Source organism: Dryas octopetala, chromosome 4, assembly GCF_963921425.1.
Source record: "Dryas octopetala chromosome 4, drDryOcto1.1, whole genome shotgun sequence".
Classification (NCBI taxonomy): Eukaryota; Viridiplantae; Streptophyta; class Magnoliopsida; order Rosales; family Rosaceae; genus Dryas; species Dryas octopetala.
This window is the reverse complement of record NC_141369.1, coordinates 22,199,973-22,223,932: the sequence shown is the minus strand read 5'-3', so window position 1 is coordinate 22,223,932 and position 23,960 is coordinate 22,199,973. Positions and strand designations below refer to the sequence as shown.

Genomic DNA, 23,960 nt, shown 5'->3' with positions numbered 1-23,960 from the left:
TGCCTACTCGAGTTTTGGAATTTCAGACGCCGTTAGATACACTGGCATCCTCTGTACCTCTTCCTTCACATCTTACACTTCCACCCCGGGTTTTTGGTTGCGTCGTGTTTGTGCATTTACAGAAGCATATGCGTACTAAGCTTGATCCCTGTGCTCTCAAGTGTGTTTTTGTGGGTTATCATCCCTTACAAAAGGGATACAGATGTTTTCATCCTCCTACTGGTAAGTACTATGTTACCATGGATGTTGTTTTTTCTGAACATGAGATGTTTTTTGCTTCTCCGCTATCCCATTCCTTGCTTCCGAGGGAGAGCACTATGGAAGCTTTGAATTGGACAGAATTATTTCCGGATTCTATTCCAACCGGTCCAATTCAGGACACCACTGTTGGTGCACATGAAGAAGGGACCGCTGAAGCCGCCACTGAAGTCGTCAACCAGGTTCAGCCGAGTGTTAGTGTGGATCTGGATATTGCCGAAAGCCTCTCTCTCACGTCATCAACAGTACCCACCCCCAATTCTCCTCGTGCAGCTATTCCTGAGGTTCCTGAGGCAAGTATAGATTTTGTGATTAATACTAACAATATTTGTGAACATGAGCATGTTGAGGTTGACAGGTATCAGTTGCCACCAAGGAGTAATCGAGGAGTACCACCTGATAGATTCTCACCCGAAGCTATGAAGAAGGTGAAATATCCTATTGCTCAGTATGTATCCGCCCATAGACTGTCAGAGGCTTGTCAAGGATTTGTCAGTAATATGACTGTCGTCCATATTCCCACTAAAGTTCAAGAAGCCTTGTCAGATCCAAAATGGGCCACGGCAATGACTGAAGAGATGACAGCACTAGAAAAAAATCAGACTTGGGAGTTGGTCCCATTGCCAGAAGGCAAACGACCCGTGGGTTGCAGGTGGGTATACACTGTTAAGTGTAAGCCGGATGGCTCAATTGATAGGTATAAAGCTCGGCTTGTTGCTAAAGGTTTTACCCAGACCTATGGGATTGATTATCAGGAAACCTTTGCTCCTGTGGCAAAGATCAATACCATTCGGGTTTTGATATCTCTGGCTGCAAATTTTGGTTGGCCCTTGCAACAGTATGATGTAAAAAATGCATTTCTACACGGTGATTTACAGGAAGAAGTGTATATGGCGTTACCACCAGGTTATGATACTCAGAATTGCTCTAATGTTGTATGCAGACTAAAAAAAGCTTTATATGGTTTGAAGCAGTCCCCACGAGCCTGGTTTGGTAGATTCCGACTTGCCATGAAGAAGTATGGATATGAACAGAGTAATGCAGATCATACTCTATTCTTGAAAAGAGTGGGAGACAAATTAACAGCACTCATTATTTATGTAGATGATATGGTGGTCACAGGTAATGATATTGAAGAGATGAATAAATTGAAGAACTATTTGTCGTCTGAGTTTGATATGAAGGATTTGGGTGGCCTCAAATATTTCTTGGGAATTGAAGTCGTCCGGTCTGAACAAGGCATCTTCTTGTCCCAACGAAAGTACGTACTTGATTTGCTAGAGGAAACAGGCATGCTTGGGAGTCAGCCAATTGGGTCTCCTATTGAACAGAACCATGGTTTAGAAGAGCTTTCTGATCAAATTCCAGCTGACAAAGGACAGTATCAGAGGTTAGTTGGGCGTTTGATTTATTTATCACATACTAGACCTGACATTGCGTATGCTGTGAGTGTTGTGAGTAGATTTATGCATAATCCAGGGAAGCAACACATGGAAGCAGTTGTAAGGATTTTGAGATATTTGAAATCCGCACCAGGAAAGGGTTTATTGTTTTCAAAACATGGGCATGCAGATGTTTTGGGATATACAGACTCAGATTGGGGGGGTAAAGGAGATAGGAGAAGATCAACTTCGGGCTATTTTACCTTTGTTGGAGGTAATTTGGTCACTTGGAAGAGTAAGAAGCAAAAGGTTGTCTCACTATCTAGTGCAGAAGCTGAGTACCGGGCAATGGTGAAAGGTATTTGTGAATTGCTGTGGCTTAAAAGGCTTATGGGGGAGTTGGGTTTTTCCTCTGAGAAACCAATGAAGTTGTATTGTGATAATCAATCAGCGATTAAAATTGCTGAGAACCCGGTTCAGCATGATAGAACGAAACATGTGGAGATTGACAGGAACTTTATCTATGAAAAGTTGGAAGAAAAGATAGTTGAGGTACAATATGTCAGTACTACAAGCCAGTTGGCAGATGTGTTGACCAAGGCCGTATCAAATTCGGTTTTTAACGATTCGCTTGTCAAGTTGGGCATTTGCGATGTCTATGCACCACCTTGAGGGGGAGTGTTGAATCATTGACTAGTGTGTAAATAAATATCTTGTAATTAGGGAATTCCCAATTGTTATGGGATTGTACTTTGGGCCTTGCCGAGATTAGCTTTCCTTCCTAGAATAGGATAGGCTCTTGTATTGTATAAATACCTCATGTTAGAGGCATATATTAATATATTGAAAAACCCTAAATTGACTGAAGTTTCTCTCCGGCTACACATTTTTAGGAAGGATGACTTACTGCTCAAACAAATTCTAGCTTAGCTAGCTGTGTCTAAAGTGCAATGGGCAATTAGAATAACTCAACATAAATTGGCCTAAGGCTAAACAAATTATATCCTCATTGAGAAGTAGCCTCTGCTATGAGCCCTTTACTATCAGGATCTAATATTTCAGAGAATCACTGTGAGGCACATAAGATTAAGTCTCCTCCTTCAATAACATGTTAACATCTCATTCACCCAGCTATGTAAAACAACCTTTATTATAATCAAGTAGGCATATAATTAACCAGAATTTTCCTTTTCTTGCTTTCAAAAATTTATATTGAACCATGGTGGAAATTGGTGGAGGACGCTTGTTCATTGCAAAACTTCAGTAGCTCTATCGAAGTTTTTGGTCAACTAAGCAAATTGGTTTGGATCGCCATGTGCTGGGAAATTAAGGCAGACAAATCCAAAATAAGAAAGAAAGAGAAAAAGGGCTAATGATGATATGATAAATCAATTCTCATATTAATTGTATACATCATAGAGATTTACAATTTACAATCTTTTTGTAAATAAACAAAATTCTTCAGGTCCAACCATGGCCAGCTTGATGAGCATACATATTTCTATCTAGCTATCATCATGCCATAATGTCTGAACTTGAAATCAAGGCCTGCCTTCACTGCCAAGTTGTGGGTGAATTCAATTGGGACCCCAGCAGCTGAGGTACATGACTTTCCTCAGAGACTCCTCAGATTGCTTCATTTTCTCATCTCTGAGTTTATTTGAAACCATAGCAGAGGATGAGGAAGAGAGTTGCTTGGCCTGAGAAAAGGACCTGAGATTGTTCTTGGCATGCTGCTGCACCAATCTCATTGTATAATTCCACCTGCAGATGCCCTGGTCTTTCAAGGCCTCCACAACTCCTACACTTGCTGCCACAATCCAAGCTCTGCTTGCTGATGAAGTACTCATGATTTCTTCTATTGATCTTAAAAAGACTGATCTTTTAGTGGGATAAAAGGTGATGTTTTGATGCGTTTGAATGTTTGATGTTAAGCAAATGGTGTTGCTTTTATATGTAGGAAAGGAGTGACACTGTGACAGTGCAGATAAGTTCAAGCCCACAAAATATGGGAAAAACCATGGGTTGTTGGCTCAGTGGGCCTGTGGGTTTTTCTGGGGACGCCAGTGGTTTTTGGTTTACTACCTGGTAGTCACATTCATTGAAGGGGACAAAATTGGTTTTGAGTAGGACCAACACTACCACTAGACTACAAATGTGCACACGGTTTTTCCTTACAAAATCCATTTGAGCCTCAAGTACGGGAGGAAGGGCCACTTGTACAATTCTTTAGTTTGTTTTAGTGGAAATTGTCAACTTTTTTTTAAAAAAAAGGATAAGCACAACCTTGTAAAAGACACAAAGATTATTATTTTTTTTTTTTACAGTCGCAAAGAATTTGCCGATATGTTAAGACACCAAATTTTGTGTCAAAGTGGAAATTTACCTTAACTATATAGTCTTTATTTATCTACATTTCAATGGAAAAGTAGGCTTGGCTTTTATCACTCTCCACTTCATAGCAGTATAGCACCAGCTTTTGTGGATTTGCCGGGTCAATTATTTCCAGATTTCTTGCATTTTCTCTTTTTTATCAACCCCATACACTCCTATAGTGTATGCATGCATAGCCCTTTAAATTTAGCTGCTATTCAACTTCAAATTCCTTAAAACGTATCCTTTCAAATGCACTTTTTCTTTGAACAAAAGTCAATTATAGGATATTGATATGGTAGCCCAACTCAACAAATGAGAAATACACACCATGAGTTTGGTCATACCATATATGTTAAATCCTCATAACTCATCCTTAAAATCAAAACTTATACACTGTACAAGCCGACTACATCATGAGTAAAATAAAATTCTCACTCTGCTTCAGCACAAGCTATCACAGAATGTTTGGAACGTGCAAAATGGTTATAAGCACAACCAAATTAAGGGGATTCCTAGGTAGAAATTTATAACATCAACGACAGTGACAAAAACGTTGCATCGCGAAGATTAAAAACCATTATTACTATTATCTAGTATTTAATTTCTCATGTAGAGAATGACAGAATGTAGAACAAGGCACCAATTCTCAGAAACATATATGTTCAATGTGGCAGAATGTTATAAACAGAACAAAATTTACATCAGTTTGTCTAAGCAGACATCAATATTCTTCCATTTACAATCCCAAGCGATCAATCGGCAATATAACCCAACAAGTTCATATCATCATTTGATAGAACTCAATTAAGGAGCCTAGCTTCATTCTTGTTGATGCCCACAAGCTCCATAGAGGCAACCACTTGCATAAAAATATAATCTTGCTTCTTGGTCTTGTTTTTGTGGTAATTAGTTGTTGGGACCCCAGCAGCTCAAGAACATGACTGTCCTCAAGGACTCCTCTGACCTCTTGAGCTTTTCATCTCTCATCACTTTATTGAAGACAGGAGAAGAGAGCTTGTTGTTGGCCTGAGAAAATGACCTTACTTGGCTCTTGGCTTGTTGGTGGATGGATCTTATAACAGAGTTCCATCTGCAAAACCCTTGGTCCTTCAAAGCCTCCACAACTCCAACACTTGCTGCCACAATAGCCTTGCTTGTTGAACTCATTTCTCTTGGATCTGTAGACTGTAGTACTAATTCTCTCTTTGATTTTCTGAATGTCTCAGTAGTGAATGTGAATGTTTGAGTGTGTTGATGAAGTAGATGATTGTGAGGTGCTGTTTATATAGGGGATTGGTGGGTCTGTCACAGAAAACTGGAGGCGGTTTAAGGAGTGAAGCCAATGGTATTTGTCGATCCACCGATGAAGTAGGATGACCCATTTGTACTTGGAGATGCACTTGATAGGATAAATTAAACAGGGGCATAATTGGAATTCAAGTAGATTTTATGGGTTCAGCCGCAGCAAGCATCGCTGATACGCTGCCACATACGCACATGGTTTTGCTTTAATTTATGTATTGAGGCCCGCAGTGTGGGAGTAAAAACCAGTTTACTACTTGTTTTCTAGGAAAGTAGGAAGGTGAGGTGTCGACTGTACAGGACAAAAAATGGGAGGAGAGCCTGGTCACTCTCATCACCTACCTCACCCTCACCTGGTGTGGAGAGAGTCTGGGGGCATCTCTCACGTGAGGTGGGACTCACATGCTTGTGGGACCTATTTTATGTCTCATTGAGGCATGCCCATTGAAGACTTAGCCCCTGTTATGTTGTGGATATTTAATTTTGAACAATACTTGAGTCACCCTTGGCCTTGGGTTATTTCAAGGTCACCTCATCCTCTCAAATTCTGATTTCGACAATGTCAACGCATAATCGGAACCGTTCACTTTTTAGATAACATATTAAAGATCATCTCTGCAAAAAATAAATCAATCGAAAATCGTTTGATTATATAATTGTTGTCAATTAAATAAAAAAAATCAACGATTTTTAATTAAAAAGTGATTTTTTTACCAAACCGTTGATTTTTTTTATTTAATTGACAACAGTTATATAACCAAACGATTTCCGATTGATTTGATTTTTTGCAGAGATGATCTTTAATATGTTATCTAAAAAGTGAACGGTTCCGATTATGCGCTGACATTACCGAAATCAAAATTTGGGGGAGTAGGGTGACCCAAGTATTGTTCTTTAATTTTTTGAGCAAGTGCTATCTACTTTCTACTTTTTTCATTGTTTTTTTTTTCTTTCTAATTATATAGTGTAGTTTTATAATCAAAACTGTTTATTTTTTACATCACTTTGTATGATGAATTTAACTATTATCAAAATCGTCTATTTATTTAATCATAGTTACATAATTAAATAATTTCAATTCTATTAATTTTTAACATAAATAATTTTTAAAAAGTAATCTTAAAATGAATAATTTGGATTATAAAGTTACACTACATAATGAAAAAAAATAAAAGAAAAAATTGGTGTAGAAAGTAAATAACATTTCTCATTTTCTGGTAACATTATCAATAATTTAGTAATACTTTTTCAGTTTATTCACGATATTAGATATATATTATCTAGTGATATTTTTTTTTTCCACAATTTTGAAGGTGTTTTAAAATTAACCATATTTTTCTTACCAAAAATCATGTAAACATGTATGTTGTAGAGAATTTTAGACCCCAAACCAACCAATTAATAACAAGTCCAAACAACAATTAACAAGAACCAAGAGCTTTAATAATGCCAAAAAAATTCAAAATAGTCACATACAAGCAAACCAAATAAATCAGAACACTTAAATCATATAGCCAAAAAAAAAAAAAAACGCACACACACACACACACCAACACAACAATGTAACGACACCGGACTAATGTGACCAAATCTGCTTGTTTAAGACTATTGATGAACCGGACTAATGTGATCAAACTTGTTGTTTACATGAAGAAGCACTGTAAAAATATTTTTTATATACTCCTAGGACCCGTTTGGTCACTCTTAGGATCCGTTTTGTTCAAATTTTTGAAGTCTAAAATTATAAGATTTCCTCACAATAAAGGACCAAGTGAAAGATTGATCATCCTTAGAGATTACAAGATTTTCTCACAAAATTTATGAAGAGTTTCTCTGTCTCTCCTCTCTCTTTTCACTCTCTAAAATCTAAAAGTTGACTACCACTTATATTGGAAGCAAAATGAAAATATTAGGAGTCAAAAAATGCAATAGAAAAACAGGGGCCATGACATCCCGACTTCACTAACTTCAACTCTTTAGTCCTTAATATTTAATTTAAATCACCAAATTTAAGAAATGGGATGATAAATCAACCTCCAATCAAATTTCATTAAACGTTTCTTTCCTCAGATGTACTTCTTAAAAGTAAGGCAAATTCAACTTAACATAGGATGATCAATCTTTCACTTGGAACAGAGTCAGCAATAAATAAATAAAAACACAACAAAACAAAAAAAAAAGCAACAATAATGATCAGGCCATCAATTCTCAGAACTATATATGTTTCATCATTCATCAATCATGTGGCAATTGTTATAACAATACAAAATTTACATCAATTTGCCCCAAGTGAACACCAAGGTTCTTCAATTTACAAGCCCGAGCAATTGCCCATGTATGCCAACAAGTTTATACCCTCAATTGATACAACTCAGCATAGGGAGCTCGATCTTCAGGCTTCATGGGTTTGTGTTATATAGTTTCATCATTGTTCATGCGCAAACACATAATCTTGGTCTTGTTTTTGTGCTAACTAGTTGGGACCCCAGCAGCTCAAGTACATGGCTGTCCTCAAAGACTCCTCTGACTTTAGCTTTTCATCTCTCATCACTTTATTGAAGAGAGGAGAAGAAAGCTTGCTGGCCTGAGAAAATGACCTTACTTGGTTCTTGGCTTGTTGGTGTACGGATCTTATAACAGAGTTCCATCTGCAGATCCCTTGGTCCTTCAACGCCTCCACAACTCCAACGCTTGCTGCCACAATAGTCCTTGAACTCATTTTGCTTTTGTAGTAGTAGGAGTAGTACTAGTTCTCTCTTTGATTTTCTGAATTTCTCAGCTGTGAATGCGAATGTGAATGTGAATGCTTAAGTGTGTTGTTGATGAAGAAGATGATAATGAGGTGCTCTTTATATAGGCGATTAGAATAGATGGGAATTCAAGAGGTGGGTCTGTCACCAAAAACTGGAGGCTGTGTAAAGAGGGAAGACGCCAATGGTATTTGTCTCTTCTTTCGGATATGACCTTTTTGCACTTGGAGATGCACTTGATGTGAGGAATTAGGAAGGGGCATAATTGGAGTTTAAGTAGAATTAGGAAGTCGGAAATGGACAACATTGCTGTGGTTAAACACATGGTTTTGCTTTTTTAATCCAAAAGAAAAATATATTCTAAGGCCCGCAGTCTAAGAAGTAATACCAGTTGTTTACTTGTTTTGTAGGAAGGTGAGGTGTCGACTGGTGGGGGAGGGAGAAGAGCATCGTCACTCTCATCACCTCGACACCGAGAGAGTCTTCGATGGGGCATGCCCCAGTGCGGCATCTCTCACATGCATGAGGTGTTCTTGAGGTGCAGTGTCGACACCTATCACTGTGACATGCAGCTGGTTGCAATGAATTTTGTCTGTCACTTACAATAGGAGCCAGTTTTTCTGAAACTCTCTTGTAGGTATACCATGTGTTGGTATTATTTAGTGTACCATCTTTAATAGAGGTGGACGGTGGACCATATCTCTGGCATTTTTCAAAAGAAATTGATTGCTCCAGTTGTGAGTAATTTGTATTTTGTGTGAGAGAGTGTATATTTCTTGAAGCGGCTAATTACAGATTTCACCTTCAAATTATGGTAATTTTGGTTTCTGAACTAAAATTTTTGATACTTTATTACTCAAATTCAATTTTGTTAAACATTTTATTCCAAAACAATTAAAAGTTTTAACTTTTTCGTTGATTATGCACACATAATAGTATATAATACCACGTTGACACCACATGATCATATGCCTGAGGCCATTTACATCTCCTCAATTTCTACTTCTTTTTTGTTTTGGCCACTTCTCATTTTCTACTTCAATTGACAATTAACACGAAAATACAGCGTTAATCTGGACGATCAAATTTCTAATACCATCTTTAGAAACGAAAACATAGTTGCCGCATCCTTGACCAGACTCTAGGGTTGGGCTATTTCGGAGCCTGATGGGTTGGGCTTGGGTTTTGCTTTTGTTTTTGTTTTTTTAGTTGGATCCCTTTGTCTTTTGGGTTTGATTGTTTTAATTTTTTTGCTGTAATAGTTTTTTTGCTTTTGTTCTGTTGTTCAGCCCTTTTAGGCAGTTATCAAGGGAATTCCTCCCATTGACCAAAAAAAAAAAAGGTACCATACATTACAAGAGCAGGAGGTCCAAAAAAAATATTTGTTTTTTTGAGATGTGGATTTTGTACTAGGGACATTGTCACAACTTTTAAGCCATTTAGTCTAACCGATGAGACTAATATAATACCAAAACTAACAAAGTTCATGCATGCTAATTGATAAAATAATATGTGATTTCTGGGTAAATATATATTCATTCGAGTCATGCTTGTAGCTTCAGTTCAGCTACCAGTTAATCCCAACTCTACCCCACTACTTCAATAGCCAAATCCAATTATTGGCAAAATCATAATGTGCTCCAAATTGTGTCAATAAGGACCCCAGCAGCTCAAGTACATGACTTTTCTTAGAGAATCCTCAGATTGATTCTTCTTTTCAGAGTTCAATTTGTTGAAAACCAGCTTCTTGGCTTGTAGGAACGATCTCATATTGGTTTTGGCATGTTGGTGAATGGACCTCATGGTGTAACTCGACCTGCAGAAGCCTTGATCTTTCAATGCCTCAACAGCTCCAACACTCACTGCAGCGATCCAAGCTCCTCTTGTTGCACACATCTTTTACTCAACCAAACACTCTGTTTTTCTAATTCTAGTTTCTCAGTTGTGTGTATTCATGATGACTATGCTTTGGACTGTAAATTAATATATAAAGATGGAGGGTTCATCCACTTGGTTCCCTCACCCCTCCCCACCCAAAAAGGAAGAAGGAAAAAGACAAAGTGGCTGTGAGATTTGTTGAAATTCCGGGAGCTGTGGCTTTAATTTGTCCCTTGTGTGGTTTAATATATATGACAAATTGCGCAGTGGTTTTTCTGTGAGAAACCCAGAAAGTTTTGCATCTTATTTTGCAAAATTTGATCAAACCCATTTATTCTGTGACCTCAGCTATTTGTTTCAGTTTTGTACATGCTATCACCCATTCATTCCTGTTGTATTTCTTTACTGCTTATTGGTTATGGGCTCATCAGGATTACAATGTGCTTGGCACGGCCAGTTTGGTGCTTGTACTATGTCTTATTCGTACGGCCTGATCTTTTCTTTTTGTCGAAAGATAACGCATTTTTATACAACTTTCCATATGGATAATCATAATATGGTCACTATTTCTTTTTCCAATGCACATTTCTCTACTCCTTATTTTGTCTGAAGTTGGTTATGGGCTTATCTAAATTTTGATGTGCTTGGCAAGGCCGCTTTCGTGCTTGCACTATGTCATATTCGGACGGTCCAATCCATTTTACACTTCTGTTCTCTACGCAACACATTTTTGGACAATTTTGCTAATGGATATTATGGTCACTATTTCTTTTTCCGATGTACATTTCAAATGACTGTTTTAATCCAACAGAATACGTGGCCACTCAAGTTGTAGCTATGTTCACTGAATTGTTGTTACTTGTTAGCATCAATCACATTCGATCACATCCCCACCCTAAATAATTCAAAATACAAATGAATTAATTAGATCGAGCTTTTGAACTCTAAAAAAGTATAACTGGCTATTGTTCCTATTAAGAGACACAAATTAGCCAAAAAGCCTTTTAACGTTAACCCAAAAGCCAGCACAATTCTTGACAACATAGTTAACAAATTTTGTAAAAATTAGATCATCAATAGACTAATTAAATATTCTGTTTATTTAAAAGTATTCCTACATATATGTGTATATATATATATATATGCATGAGGGCAAACCGTTGAAGATCGACTTGGAGTAGTACCAGTAGTACCACTGCTCAGAAGGCATATATATCATGATAAGTAGTGCAATCATGCCTCCTCATGAAAACCCTAAAGCAGAATCTGATGGCAAGTCTTCTGAAACTGTAAGATTTGCTTCTGCCACCACTGCTTATGATACCATGAAGAAGATTGAAATTGAAGAGAGACGACGGAGCTTAAGGAGAGCTGAAAAGGAGGAGAAAGTCATGCATCTGGTTTGTTGGAGACCTAATTAGCTATATAACCAATATTGTAATTCTATATTAATTATATCAGTATTTGTAAGGGAAATTAAAGCTAGCTATATATATATATATATATAGCTCCTCTTAGCTTGCTCTTTGTGTAGCCAAAAATAACTATATATATGTGAACTAATAAAATAAAGTAGTTGTGAAATTCTCTTGTTGTGAATATTATGCTAGAGGCTAGAGCGATCTGTTTGTGCTTAGTGGTGTTCCCTGTGTTTCCTGCTCCATTGCTTGGTCTTTGGGCTGGTTTGAGTTTTTATGTAAAGTTTAATTAGTTGGTTAGTTTGTTATGTGTGGTGTAGTCAAGGTTTGGGCTTTGGACTTGTTAATTTGTTTATATGCTTTTCCTTGGGGGTGTAGGCTGCTTCTAATTGGGCCTTTCGTTTTTCAGATTAATTCTTCTCCCATCTATCATTTCCTTGTATATAAAAAGCATTAATATTGCCTTGGGAAAATCTTACATAGGGCAGCATGGTGATCATATAATACAATCGATTTAGAATGAAACTGAAACGATGGACTCCTAGGGGATAAACACCTTAATTTTCTGATTAATTTCTAAATATATATTAAGGTTCAAATATTAGCTGTATTCGTTTGGAGTACTATTACTAGCTTGGAGACTTTGGAGTAATTAATACTATTTACTTAAATAAAGTAGTACGTGCAGGGATCTCAAATTCCTCAACTTCTACATGCATAAATATTCTAATTAATAATATATAGTAGTAGTTTACTTCTGCAGGCTTAGCTGCGTTAGTGAAAAAAGATAGCTAGAAGAAAATAACAAAGAGTACTACTTGTTGGAGACTATATATATATGGTACGTACGTAGTCATGATGAGTGATGAGTTAGGAGTTGGGACCCCAACAGCTCAAGTACATGACAGTGCGGAGGGATTCCTCCGCCTGGTTAGGCCCGTGAACGTCAGTATTTCTACTGTCGTTTACAGGCGCAGCAGCTGCTTTAGTATTGAGGAGGACTTTCGGCGGATTAGTAACACCGCCAGAAGTTTCTGCTATTAATGGCGGCTTACAAGAATTAGATGATGCGCCGGCGCCGGAGTACTTGCCTTTCGGATTAGGAGCTTGGACCTCGCCATTAGTTCCTGGCATTAATTGTTGGACTAGTACTTCTACTTCCCTGCAGTAACGTATTATATATGTACCCAATATCGTTAAATGTTAAATGCCCTTTTTGATGGTTTAGTTGTACTAGCTGTGTGTCCTAAGACATGGATATATCGATGAGGGATGAATTAATCTGGGGAGGAATATAAAGAAGATAGATGGATTCAATCAAAGAATGATTATTGATCAAAGTGGTTGTGTATTATATATATATATATATATAGTGGGGTGGCTACAACTTGGAGGCCAGGTTCCATTATATATATAGAAGAGGAAAGGCAGCAGCTGGAGAAGATCATCCAGTACTGATCAGGATCTTGGTGTTCCGGCCACCTGGCAAAATCCTTCACTTCAAATTTAATACTACTTTAAAGTCGATCGATCAAAGTCGATCTAATGCATCGAGATTGTAACTTGTAAGACCCAAATGGCCAAAAGCTTCATCGATCAAGTAATAAACAAAGGCTTTTTTTAATTCTCATATATCTTTCTGTTTTCTTAATATAGATGATATGGATGGTTGCAGCTAGATCAGTCTAGAGTGAAAATTTAAAAAGGATAGGAAGCACGTTGCTTCCATCGACATTGAAGCAGAAAGCATATTGCTACATGAATCCACGCACGGTATAGACACGTATAACTACTCTACTGGATAAGATTGGCCAAGTAACGCTCTTTATTTGCTAGCTAGTAGCTACTTGCACTTTTTTTAATTACTTCAGTTTTGCTCATCAACATGTAATACTTAACTAGTTAACTAGGTATATATCCGACACGTTTTCCGTATAAGGGGCGTTTTTATGTATAAAGACCATTTTTCATAAAAAGAGCGTTATACAAGTTAAAGGATGTTTTTTCGTGCGCTTGCATCAGGGACGTTTTGCATATAAATGACAATTTTTCGTATTCAGAGCGTTTTCTTGTATAAGGGGTATTATAGGCACTTCCCAATATAAGAGGCGTTTCCCGTATCCGGGACATTTTCCCTTAACGGATAGCAGAGGCAAAGTTATTAGCAGGCTAGATTGGCATGGAATGGACTATAGCCTGCCTAACCCACATGCACATGCTCATGCTCATATCCAAAGTTATACTCTTCCATCATGGTTTCAAACTTTCAAGTGGGCTTCATAGTTCAGACAACAAAAAAAAAAAAAAAAACGCCAAACACTTGGTGTAAACACACGGGCCAATAACTTTATAACATAGGCGTTTAATATTTTTTTAAAAAATAGGTGGACAATTTTAGCACTAAACACATTAAATTATTTTATAAAGACAAATTCCAAAGTGAACAATCTTGTGGCTGATTTGTTTAGGTTTGAGTAGGGCCAGGGCTGTGCCATGTCTCTTGTCGTTTTGGGCTTCGGCCCGCCATGAAAACCATCCATTATCTCTACCAACAAATATCAAGCCGACCCGGTACACTCCAACCCGACCGTTACCATCTATCACTTTCGGATACCCATAAAAACGGCCTCGTGTCAAGAAATTACTGGCTCGCAATTTCCTTTCACACACTGGATAAGCTTATTTTCGTGGACCTCTCTCTCTCACAGACTCACACTCTTGACTCTTCCTTCAGAAAAGATTTAAATTAAAATCTTAAGCCACCAAATTTTCTCTCCCTCTCCACTATGCTCAAAATTTTCCCGGAAAATCTCCAACTCTAAATACTCTCTCTCCTCCTAAAATGTCGGCCGTTACTTCTCTGTCTTTCTCGGCGCTATCTCAATGCTCTGATAGAAAATCCTTAATCTCGTCGACTCGAAGTTTGGCTTCGCATTCCGAGGGACTTCGATTGCGTACGAGCTTCGCGTGCCATTATGGTGGCTTTAGAGCATCGAATTCGACTTCTCGTTTGGTTGTTCATTGCATGTCATCCACCTCAGGTGGGTTCTTTTTGGTCCTCTTCGTTTACTGCTTGGCGGTTTTTCTGGGCTTAGTTTGATGGCCGAGAAAATGGGTGAAAAAGGAGAATTTTCAATGTACATGCCAATTGTTTAGGCTTTTTCTTGTTGTAGTTGATAGATTGAAATGTTTAGCTGTGAATTTCTCAATTCCAAATTATGCCTTTTATTTTTTATTTACAGTAGGAAGATTATTTACAAAGTTTAAATTTTTTATTTTTTTTTTGTTTACATTACTTCAATTTTGCTGCCTCAGATTCTGATTCTTTATTCCACAAAGAGTTCCCAAAAAGTCCGTAAAAAGCCTCCATAACCTTCTTGTTCATCATGTGTTTGCTCACTTGATGTGCAGATGCACCAACTGTAGCTGATACAAAGCTGAATTTTCTCAAGGCGTATAAGCGACCAATCCCTGGAGTTTACAACACTGTCCTGCAGGAGCTGATTGTCCAGCAACATTTGATGAGGTACAAGAGGACATACCGTTATGACCCTGTGTTCGCTCTTGGTTTTGTCACTGTATATGATCAACTCATGGATGGATATCCTAGCGATGAGGATCGAGAGGCAATCTTCCAAGCATACATTAAAGCATTAAATGAGGACCCAGAGCAATACAGGTTTGTCTGTTGTGTCTTATCTCCTCTTTGAGCTCATTTCCTCTTTTTTTTTTTTTTTTTTTTTTCTTGTATAGTTTTTAATTTGAAATGCGTAAATGTGGTCTGTAAATTGACAAACTGACAATCACATAGTCTGGGATTTTCAAAAAATATGAAAATTGAGCGAACTTGTAAGCTACTGATTAAGATTGTGATATTCCTTTATGTAATAAATTTGTTAAAAATAGTTACAACATGAATTTAATTTGTGAGCAAAGGAATGTTTTCCTTTGTTTTTGCCTCTGCTTTCCAAAATCTGAACTGAGCCTAATAATTTAAAGATTCTTTAAACTACAAATGTGTCATACGGACAATGACCATGATCAATCAGTTTTACTTGTGGTAAGAAAACTATTCTTAATCTGTAGAAGAATAAAATTTACACTGCACTGTTTTCAGTAAGAATGTCATGTTCATTTAAAACAATTATGCTAGATATGACAGTCTCTTTCTTATATATTTGAGAAAAGTCTCTACCTTTACTAGATTAGTTTCCATGCTAAGCACTACAGAAATGATGCACAAAAGTTGGAAGAGTGGGCTCGGTCTCAAACTTCCAGTTCATTAGTTGAGTTTCCATCCGGAGAAGGAGAAGTTGAGGGGGTATTGAAGGACATTGCAGAAAGGGCTGGAAGCAAAGGAAGTTTTAGCTATAGCCGTTTCTTTGCTGTTGGGCTCTTTCGTCTTCTTGAATTGGCAAATGCAACTGAACCAACAATATTAGAAAAGGTTAGACTTGCTGGTCCTATCATGATTACAACTTAATCATTCATGTTAAGCCAAGTCCTGAAATTACTGCATTGTTGTTGTTTGAGTTAATGAATGGTACATCAAATGGTTGAATGACCTTGCATGATGGTATATATATATACAGGCCCATTCAGGTGCGAACGTTCGCACCTGACGCCGAACGCTCGGTGGCACCGTTGAGCGTCCGGCGCTGGTTCAACGGCGTTTATGTTATGGTTTAACTCCGTCCGCCCAAAATCTCAGAGTTAAACCCTAACATAACGCCTCCACCAAGCCCATTCTATACCCTACGAGGGGATGAGGTGAAAAAATGGGGGTTACCCTCAAAACTCGGTGGAGGAAGCAGCGCTCGCCTGTGTTAAAAAAAACTTTGCCGAGCGCTCAGTGACAGGTGCGCATGTTCGTTGGTGCGCACCTGATGAGTTCTATATATATATATATATATATATGTTAGTGAATTTTGTTTTGTGTGTGTGTTTGAGAGAGAGAGGGTTTGACCTAGCATTTACACTTGGTTTGCTGGCCAACAGTTATGTTCAGCCCTAAACATTGACAAAAGAAGTGTGGACCGGGACCTTGATGTATACCGCAATCTGCTTTCTAAGCTGGTTCAGGCAAAAGAGCTGCTGAAGGAATATATGGACAGGTAACAAATCCCTCAGCACCATATCAGTTATTGCATTCATCGCATAACATCTAATTGATACAATAGACATGATAATGATCCTCAAATTCAATTAAAGTTTTATATATAGATTGAACCTTTCCTGTTCTGAACCTTTCTGCAAGGATCAAAATTTGCAAAGATTATCGTGTGTAAAGGATAAGTAAAGTAAACATTGAAGGATCTTGTATTGCAATCAAACATAGATCTGTAGCTCTGGTTGAAGCTTAAGCACCAAATCAGTTTAATCCTATAGACCTTCTAGAAGTATTTCAATTTTCTGTGCCTATTGGATAAAATTTATGGGTTTTAATCACATGTAGTTTGTGATGGACAAAGAATGGAGAGAGGCTTTTGTGCTTACTGTTTTTGCACTGGTTTACCATATTTCAATGATTTTGGTTTTCAGGGAGAAGAAGAAAAGAGAAGAAAGAGCAGGAACACAGAAGGCTAATGAAGCCGTTACAAAATGTTTGGGGGATTTCCAATATGTTGGCCTGTAGTTGGAGTGGCTGCCCCTAGAAGGTTGATCACTCAGACCCCAAATCTTTAATGGTTTTGAGGTAGAGTTGGAGTTTTACACTTTAGGCATGTACCTTTCGTCAACTTGTAGGTTTGCATTTTAGTGTATTGTTTGCAATGGTGATCCAGCTACATCCTATGTTTCCACATGTCTACATGTATTATTTTTCACGATCATTTGTTTTACAAAAATGTATTAGAGTTTATAACTGGGATTCTCAGTTTGCATATTTGTAAAGCAAAAGTAAATCCAATTTTCACATGTGCTCTCTCTCTCTCCCCCCCCAATCGTTGATTAGCCATAATTTATTTGTATGTGATTGCCAAAGTATATTCACACTAGTGGGTTTAGCTGACTAGTGTGAATATACACTCATGACTGCCAAAAACTTAATCTCAAAAGAGAAAAACTTGCATGTAACGGATGTATACACTCATACTCTAACATGTTCTCACATGCTAGTCATGTGACTATTTATTGTGAGAGAAATGGTGTATATACCTGTTACATGGAAGTTTTTCTCTCTCAAAAACTATTGGAAAACAAGTGAGTGTTTGCTGAAATTGGTGAATTGTAAGCCAGCAGTGTCAGATGCCAAAATATTCCATGGCTACATGAAAGTATTTGTCGATTTAAAGTTTAAACCCTGGCTTATTGTGAATTGTACTTGTATATCCAAGACAGATTAGGAGGTCTTTTCTCAATACAGAACCCTAAGCAATTACCTCCATTTCCTAATGCTTGATTTTGCTAGTAAACAACCATGTTTTTTGTGCACCGTGTATAACCCAATGATTGAGCATTCTTCTATCATAAAGGTGTCATCTTCCTTCAATGCTTGTACCATTTTTCCACCAGGCCTTAGATGAGATCCAATGAATTTGAGAAGAGTTATTTGCATTCACATAAAAATGATAGAAATACTTTTCTGAATTCAGTATAAGTCAATAATGTACAGCTAGATATCAATCCTTCAGAAAAGAATAAAATGATAGAAAGATCTTCAATGGTTGACTGCTGGAAATGTTACTACTAAGCTAAGATGGTAATGAAATTCCATGAATTAAAGGATTTGGGTGGGACTGGCAAAGGAATTACTTAAGGGGTTAACTAAGATGAGAAATATCAACTTCTTCTGGGAGCTTAAATGTTTCTGCAGCACCAAACTTCCTATACTCTTCTTCTTCATTGTAATACTCTTCCTCAGCGTCATAATTGGTGGGTGATGAGGGATTGTTAACACTTTTAGACCTGCAGCCATGGGTAGCAAGAATGTTCACCTGGCGAAGGTGAGAGATTTCTACCATGACAGTCTCATCATCAACTGGGAAGGGTTGCTTCCAGGGTTCCCCATCGATCCTCATGTATGTATGGTCAGCTGCACCTTTGTGAAAATTGAAGCGGATCCGGCGGGCCTATCAATAAGAATAGCACAATATAATATTAAGGACATAATTTCAGCTTCTTGATCAAAATTCAGTTCTTCGATTAGTCTCTTAGATCCATTGGGGATACCAAAAAATCATCCTATATTTCTTACCTGGGCAAGACGAGTTCCATGTCCATTTGGCGCAAGCAAAACAAGCCCATGCCAAGCATCTCTAAAACCAACGACCTCAATAAGGCCATCATCTACATATGGTGGAGTAAACTCTCCCTGTAAAGTCATAATCCACCAATGTATTTGTTAGATGTAAGAAGAAAGAATTTCAATGCAATTAATTAATTAATACAAAGATCATTTTCACTATTTATGAAAAAAAAAAAAAAAAGACTGGAAAATGATAAATTTGAACCAACATTACATTATTACGCTTCCTTCTACGTGGTGTTCCCCAAGGATTAAATCCACCAGAAAAGCTAGGCAAATTGAGGCACACTATTGACCTGATGCTGTACATTGAAACACAATGGTTAATAAAAGCATCAGCATTTGTCATGAATCCAGAATCAAGCATGCTCAACTGAATTATAACACTTTTAACAACATACCTGTGAGGAATGATGAGCTCTTCCCATTCGCCACCATGTTTTTTCATGATCATCACTTTTGTAAATTGATCTATGTTCCTATTTCAAAAGACAATTTTACTTTCAGTAAAGAAGCTAGAAAGGTTTTTCTTTTTGGGTTTTGTTTACATCATATTTGAACCTAGGATTTGTACCCCTTACCCACCCCCATCACTGCCACCTGAGCCAAGGCTCATGGGCAAGGTTCTAGAGAGTTAACATGCAGAAATAATAAACAAGGCATAAAATCCCTAAACCAAATTTGGAAGCTCATATGCAATTATGAATATATGGACCTATTTAAACTTTAAGGGTGAACTGAAAATTCTATATAGCAGTCGGTAGAATCCCCCCCCCCCCCCCCCCCTCCCCTCCCCTCCCCCAACACTCGCACACACACAAAGGAAAAAAAAAAAGAATGAGAGCAGCATATGCTCACCGGGAAGAGGAATGAGAAAGGTTAGCAGAAAACCAGCCTTGTGAACACCCAAGCTTGGCATAAGTAGTCTGTATTTAGGATTAAGAAAAGAACAGAGAAATAAGTAGCCTTTGAGTTTGTATCATTCATAATAAATATGTTAAGTAAATCAAGATCAAATAATTGTTATCATTTTACTACATGATGTCCAGGAATCATAATGAATTTTGCAGGAAGTATATACCTGATTAACTAACTGATTTTTAAACTTTTCAGGATGCAATTTTCGCTCAGAATGAAACGCATATGATACTTGAGCATCCATCCCTAAAGACAACCATAAACAAGTAGAGTTCAGTAAAAGAACACAGTTAAGGAAACGAGGATATTGTGGATAAGACAACCATAAACTGAGCATTCTATATATATATATATATACACACACACACAATATGTATATACATATATGGATAAGATGCTAATTTTGAATTCAAAAATATTATAACTGACAAGTGACAACGGTGGGATTCAAATGGACTCACAAAAGGAGATATTTTCTAGAATGAAGCAGATAATTTGCAGATTTAAGGTTCAAAATACTTGACAGGACTTCAAGGGAAGAATTCTTACCCATACTGAAGTAATTCCAAAACCCCCCACGAAATGTATGGTGACCTTCCTGCAAAGCACAAACATTTGCATGTGTAAAAAAGCAGAACTTGTCTAAAACAAGAGAGAGGAGAGCTTGGAACTTTCACAAAAGGAACATCAAGCATTTCAAAGTAACACTTTGACATGAACCATTTTCACATCAGTTGGTTGCATTTTCCTGATTACTAAAGATTATTTGGGTTGAAATGTGGGAACTTAGAATGAGTGCATACAAATTGAAAGCAAAAGGGTAACTCCATTTGGTCATATAGGTTGACGACAGAACATACCAAGAATTTAAAAGTAATTAGAAATCAGGTCCTTGTGCAATCATATGCTAGTGATAGGCAACACTGTCACATCTAAATTCAGCACTAAACCCATTAGATTTAAAAAACTATCCATCTTTGATTTGTTCTTCAGAAAAAATTGGCCACCAAAGCAAGGTGGCCCCACTGTTGAAACATAGCTTGACTTAATTAGAAAAGAAACTTATTTTATCTGCATGGTAATCCATGGAAGTGGTTCTTTTGGCTTAAACATTTAACTGAGACAGATATATTGAGAAAAAGGATGGTTACCATGTTCAGCTCGTCTTTATCAGAGACACGGCCAAATGCATGCAAAGAATGTGGTAGCTCAAGAGGTGCAATGGGATCACACGAATCTCCTTTTGGAGCCCTCATCCTCATGAGAATGTGCCAGCTATATCAGGATGAAATAGGCAAAAAAATTCAGAATTTGCATTTATTTAAAAAATAAAAAAACAATGGTGAAACTTGCAAGAAGATGAATAAATGATCTAGAAGACAAGGGAAATGAATAAATTAGTCAGGAATGAACTAGTACTCCAAAACTGCATCATCGGGAGAAAGGTAAATCTACAATATACAAAAAATAAAACACCCAGGAGATGATTTAAAATGATGAGATCTGAGTCATCTAGGCAGCAGTACTGTGAATCTACGACGCTTGGAATTTACAATAACTAAAATGTAAAAACAAATAATGTTGGCTGTAATACCTGTCTATTTTCATTTCCTTGGCTTTCTTTACTTGATCCAAAAATGACTCCACAGCATAACGATCTGTCCCAGGATTCTTCTTCCCCTGCATTAGCAAACAACATGTCATTCGTGCACAAATCAGGTGATCAATGGCTGCACTACTTACATTACCCATGACAATTATATAATTATTATCAAAACAATTAAACTTGAATCAAGTTCAAACATGGCAGCAATACTTAAGCCTTGCTGGCAGATATTGTGTCTTGAATCAAGAAATGGAGAAACTTTTTGGTAAGATGAACATCTACTTGTAACAAAAATATGAGATTTTAGAGACTAATTCAAAGGATTAAGAAGAAAATTATGTGTACAAGAAGGATAGTAGGATATGCCACTTTCAGAGAGTGTATTAACAAGTTGAATTCCAAAGATAGTTATAATCTTTTGTATACAATATATTAGAAAATTGCTCTTCAATCTAAATGATATATGAAGACAAGAAAAACACAAAGATGAGAAATACCCACACACACAGAAGTTACTTGACTCAAACTGTGCAAATATGATTTGCCCCACTTCACAATACAGAAAGACATGAAATACAAGTACAAGTCTCAACAAGAGATGAGCGCAATTATATTGCTAACTACTAACTGCCTGCGTATTAACAAAACATATTGTGGTGTGCATACATGAAAGCTCAACCAGTCATACAAAAGATTATATAGGCAATTCTAGAACATGAAGCTATTGGGACAGAAAATTCCCTACCCAGCCAAATGCAAATGGGAGATTGTTTCCAGTTCCCAAGGGTACCGTTGCTATTGGTGGTGAGTGAGATAATTTGAGATCAGAAACAACTCCAAGAAGCCAGCCAGCAGTTCCATCACCACCTGCAACCTAGAGGGCTTGGTACATGTCAGAAGGAATAAAGAGTGAAAAAAAAAAAACTCACAGCATTAGTGTTGATTATAATTTGACTCACAATTATTCTCAATTTCTCTTGAATCGTTTTAGCGAATTTGTCCCCACTGCGCCGGAGCTTTTCAAGATTGGCATAGATTCGGACCAGCACCTTATCGGGTGCCTCTTCCCCCAAATCAAAAACCTAAAAATTAGCTAGTTCGAGGTCAGGCTCATAAAAATAGGTGCTAAAATGCAAGTGCTGAAGTAATAATCAATCCAGCATTCAAACTAAAAAATTGTAACGACATTGATCTGACCATAGAGAAAATACCTGACATTTATGGAGAAGGTCACGATATGTTACAAGAAGATTCCCACCTAGCTGACCACCACTTTTGGAGTTGATAAACACTAAAACTGGACAATTGGGTACATCATAAAGATTCCCACTGATTGTATCGGGCACTAGAATATACTCAGGAATTTGAAAATCCTTCAAGAAATCGGTCCCAGACTTAGAATTTGCCATTTCTGCCTATAACTGCATTATTAAAATCATAATTAGTAATAACATTAATTTCTAATCAAAAAGCCTGAAGGGAGCTTTTTCTAAAACCAATTTGTAATTGCGTTGGTAGAGATAAACATACCATTCTCTTCTACATATCTTTTTACAAAATTAATCCAGTACACAATTTTAATAGTGATTTATTAAACCGGTCCATACCAGATATCCAAACGTCAAAAGGTTGGCATAAAAAATATCGAAAGAAAATCTGTTATGCCGAGAATCGAATCGCCAAGTGTCATCACCAAATTGGAAAATTCACCACAAGCAAAAGATAACCAAACAATGCAAATCAGTGGAGAAAATATTCGAAATTCAAATTCAAATTGGAATATATTCGAACTTCGAAATTGGTGAGCAAGGAAGTTGAGAAAGATGAGAAACATGCAACAATTGAGCTAGCTAGCTATAAGCTAATAAGCAACCATTAATTATGGAAACGAAGGAAGACGAAGAGATTGTGAAATACCTGCGAAGCGAGTTGTAGAGAAAAACCAGAGCAAAACGCGGAGAGAGATATGTAACTGTGATAGTGTGATCCAAGCGAATCAGAACGTTTCTAAATACTAAATGGAAATGGAGGCTTTTCGTTTTCGGATCCAAGAGAACCCGAAAACGCGGAATGTGGAGATTACGGGTTTGAGTTGACTCCTTCGCCCCAGATTTTTATCGATTATGGAAACGTGATCCACATTAGTTAATAAACGGGATCAAAATTATTGCGGAAGTGTACTGTAAGTATCTTGGAAATTACTAAATTAAATTTGCGATTTTTGAATGTGTCGGAAACTTCCAACTCTGTCGTTCCGTGCTCTGCTGCTTCCTGATCCTTTCATCATTATTCAGTAGTCTGTCGTCAGATTCCACTTGGCAATCTGGTGGGGCCTACTGCTTGTCTGCTCCACTCGCTAATCAGTAATTGATTGCCGGCTGGACTGTAATACTAATATGATCCACGCTAATGTGGATTAGTGGGTTTGGTTTGGGTTTGCGTTTGCGTTTGCGTTTGGAGTCGTTGATGTGCTTTCTTGACTTCATCAAAGGCAAGAATCCCATGGTAGATTCCCGCATGATGTGGCACATTTGTGTCTGTCTGAGGAATATCAGTAGGATACACTTGCTTATCCTAAACTTAGCTGATTACGACAGTTAAATGATCAACTATTGTAGTTTATGGCAATTGATGTGTCAATAAATTAGCATAGTATAATTGGTAAAATAACCACATATTAATTGTTACATCTGTGCCCAGTTACTTTGTGACACTCCAAATGAGTGTGAACTATAGCATAGCATGTTATAAAAGACACGTGTCATTTCATAATTAAAAAATTAGTAAAATTAGGAAATTAGAGTGCTTAGGAGAGGATCCAAATCC

General features: G+C 37.3%; 6 protein-coding genes across 8 annotated transcripts; 1 reads left to right on the top strand and 5 right to left on the bottom strand.

The window, feature by feature from the left end:
* Window positions 1-2,994: 2,994 nt before the first annotated feature.
* Window positions 2,995-3,551, bottom strand: LOC147288251 (uncharacterized). The gene has a single exon (XM_086239959.1). The coding sequence runs from the start codon at window positions 3,488-3,490 to the stop codon at window positions 3,218-3,220; it is 273 nt and encodes a 90-aa protein (XP_086096085.1). The 5' UTR covers window positions 3,491-3,551; the 3' UTR covers window positions 2,995-3,217.
* A 1,124-nt stretch (window positions 3,552-4,675) lies between these two features.
* On the bottom strand, window positions 4,676-5,273 carry LOC147288250 (uncharacterized). The gene has a single exon (XM_086239896.1). The coding sequence runs from the start codon at window positions 5,181-5,183 to the stop codon at window positions 4,923-4,925; it is 261 nt and encodes an 86-aa protein (XP_086096022.1). The 5' UTR covers window positions 5,184-5,273; the 3' UTR covers window positions 4,676-4,922.
* Window positions 5,274-7,523: 2,250 nt separating this feature from the next.
* On the bottom strand, window positions 7,524-8,125 carry LOC147288249 (uncharacterized). Its single transcript, XM_086239936.1, has one exon. It carries the CDS (start codon window positions 8,035-8,037, stop codon window positions 7,792-7,794), a length of 246 nt encoding a protein of 81 aa, XP_086096062.1. The 5' UTR covers window positions 8,038-8,125; the 3' UTR covers window positions 7,524-7,791.
* A 1,487-nt stretch (window positions 8,126-9,612) lies between these two features.
* LOC147288248 (uncharacterized) lies at window positions 9,613-9,964 on the bottom strand. Its single transcript, XM_086241913.1, has one exon. The coding sequence runs from the start codon at window positions 9,962-9,964 to the stop codon at window positions 9,719-9,721; it is 246 nt and encodes an 81-aa protein (XP_086098039.1). The 3' UTR covers window positions 9,613-9,718.
* Window positions 9,965-14,108: 4,144 nt separating this feature from the next.
* On the top strand, window positions 14,109-17,280 carry PSB29 (photosystem II reaction center PSB29 protein). The gene is made up of 5 exons (XM_086239062.1): window positions 14,109-14,405; window positions 14,776-15,043; window positions 15,595-15,811; window positions 16,363-16,478; window positions 16,906-17,280. Exons 1-5 carry the CDS (start codon window positions 14,207-14,209, stop codon window positions 16,997-16,999), a joined length of 894 nt encoding a protein of 297 aa, XP_086095188.1. The 5' UTR covers window positions 14,109-14,206; the 3' UTR covers window positions 17,000-17,280.
* A 651-nt stretch (window positions 17,281-17,931) lies between these two features.
* On the bottom strand, window positions 17,932-23,277 carry LOC147288246 (diacylglycerol kinase 5-like). Of its 3 annotated transcripts, none has more exons than XM_086239059.1 (14): window positions 23,052-23,277; window positions 22,665-22,790; window positions 22,346-22,555; window positions 22,094-22,216; window positions 21,880-22,008; window positions 21,123-21,208; window positions 20,680-20,803; window positions 20,078-20,126; window positions 19,692-19,774; window positions 19,469-19,536; window positions 19,012-19,089; window positions 18,825-18,912; window positions 18,560-18,676; window positions 17,932-18,434 (listed from the first exon to the last, which is right to left on the bottom strand). In XM_086239059.1, the coding sequence occupies exons 3-14, from the start codon at window positions 22,541-22,543 to the stop codon at window positions 18,126-18,128; spliced, it is 1,452 nt and encodes a 483-aa protein (XP_086095185.1). In that variant the 5' UTR covers window positions 22,544-22,555; window positions 22,665-22,790; window positions 23,052-23,277; the 3' UTR covers window positions 17,932-18,125. The 3 variants fall into 3 exon arrangements, with proteins under 3 accessions (XP_086095185.1, XP_086095187.1, XP_086095184.1); XM_086239061.1 differs by having other exon boundaries at window positions 22,742-22,790; XM_086239058.1 differs by lacking the exon at window positions 22,665-22,790.
* Between the last annotated feature and the right edge of the window lie 683 nt (window positions 23,278-23,960).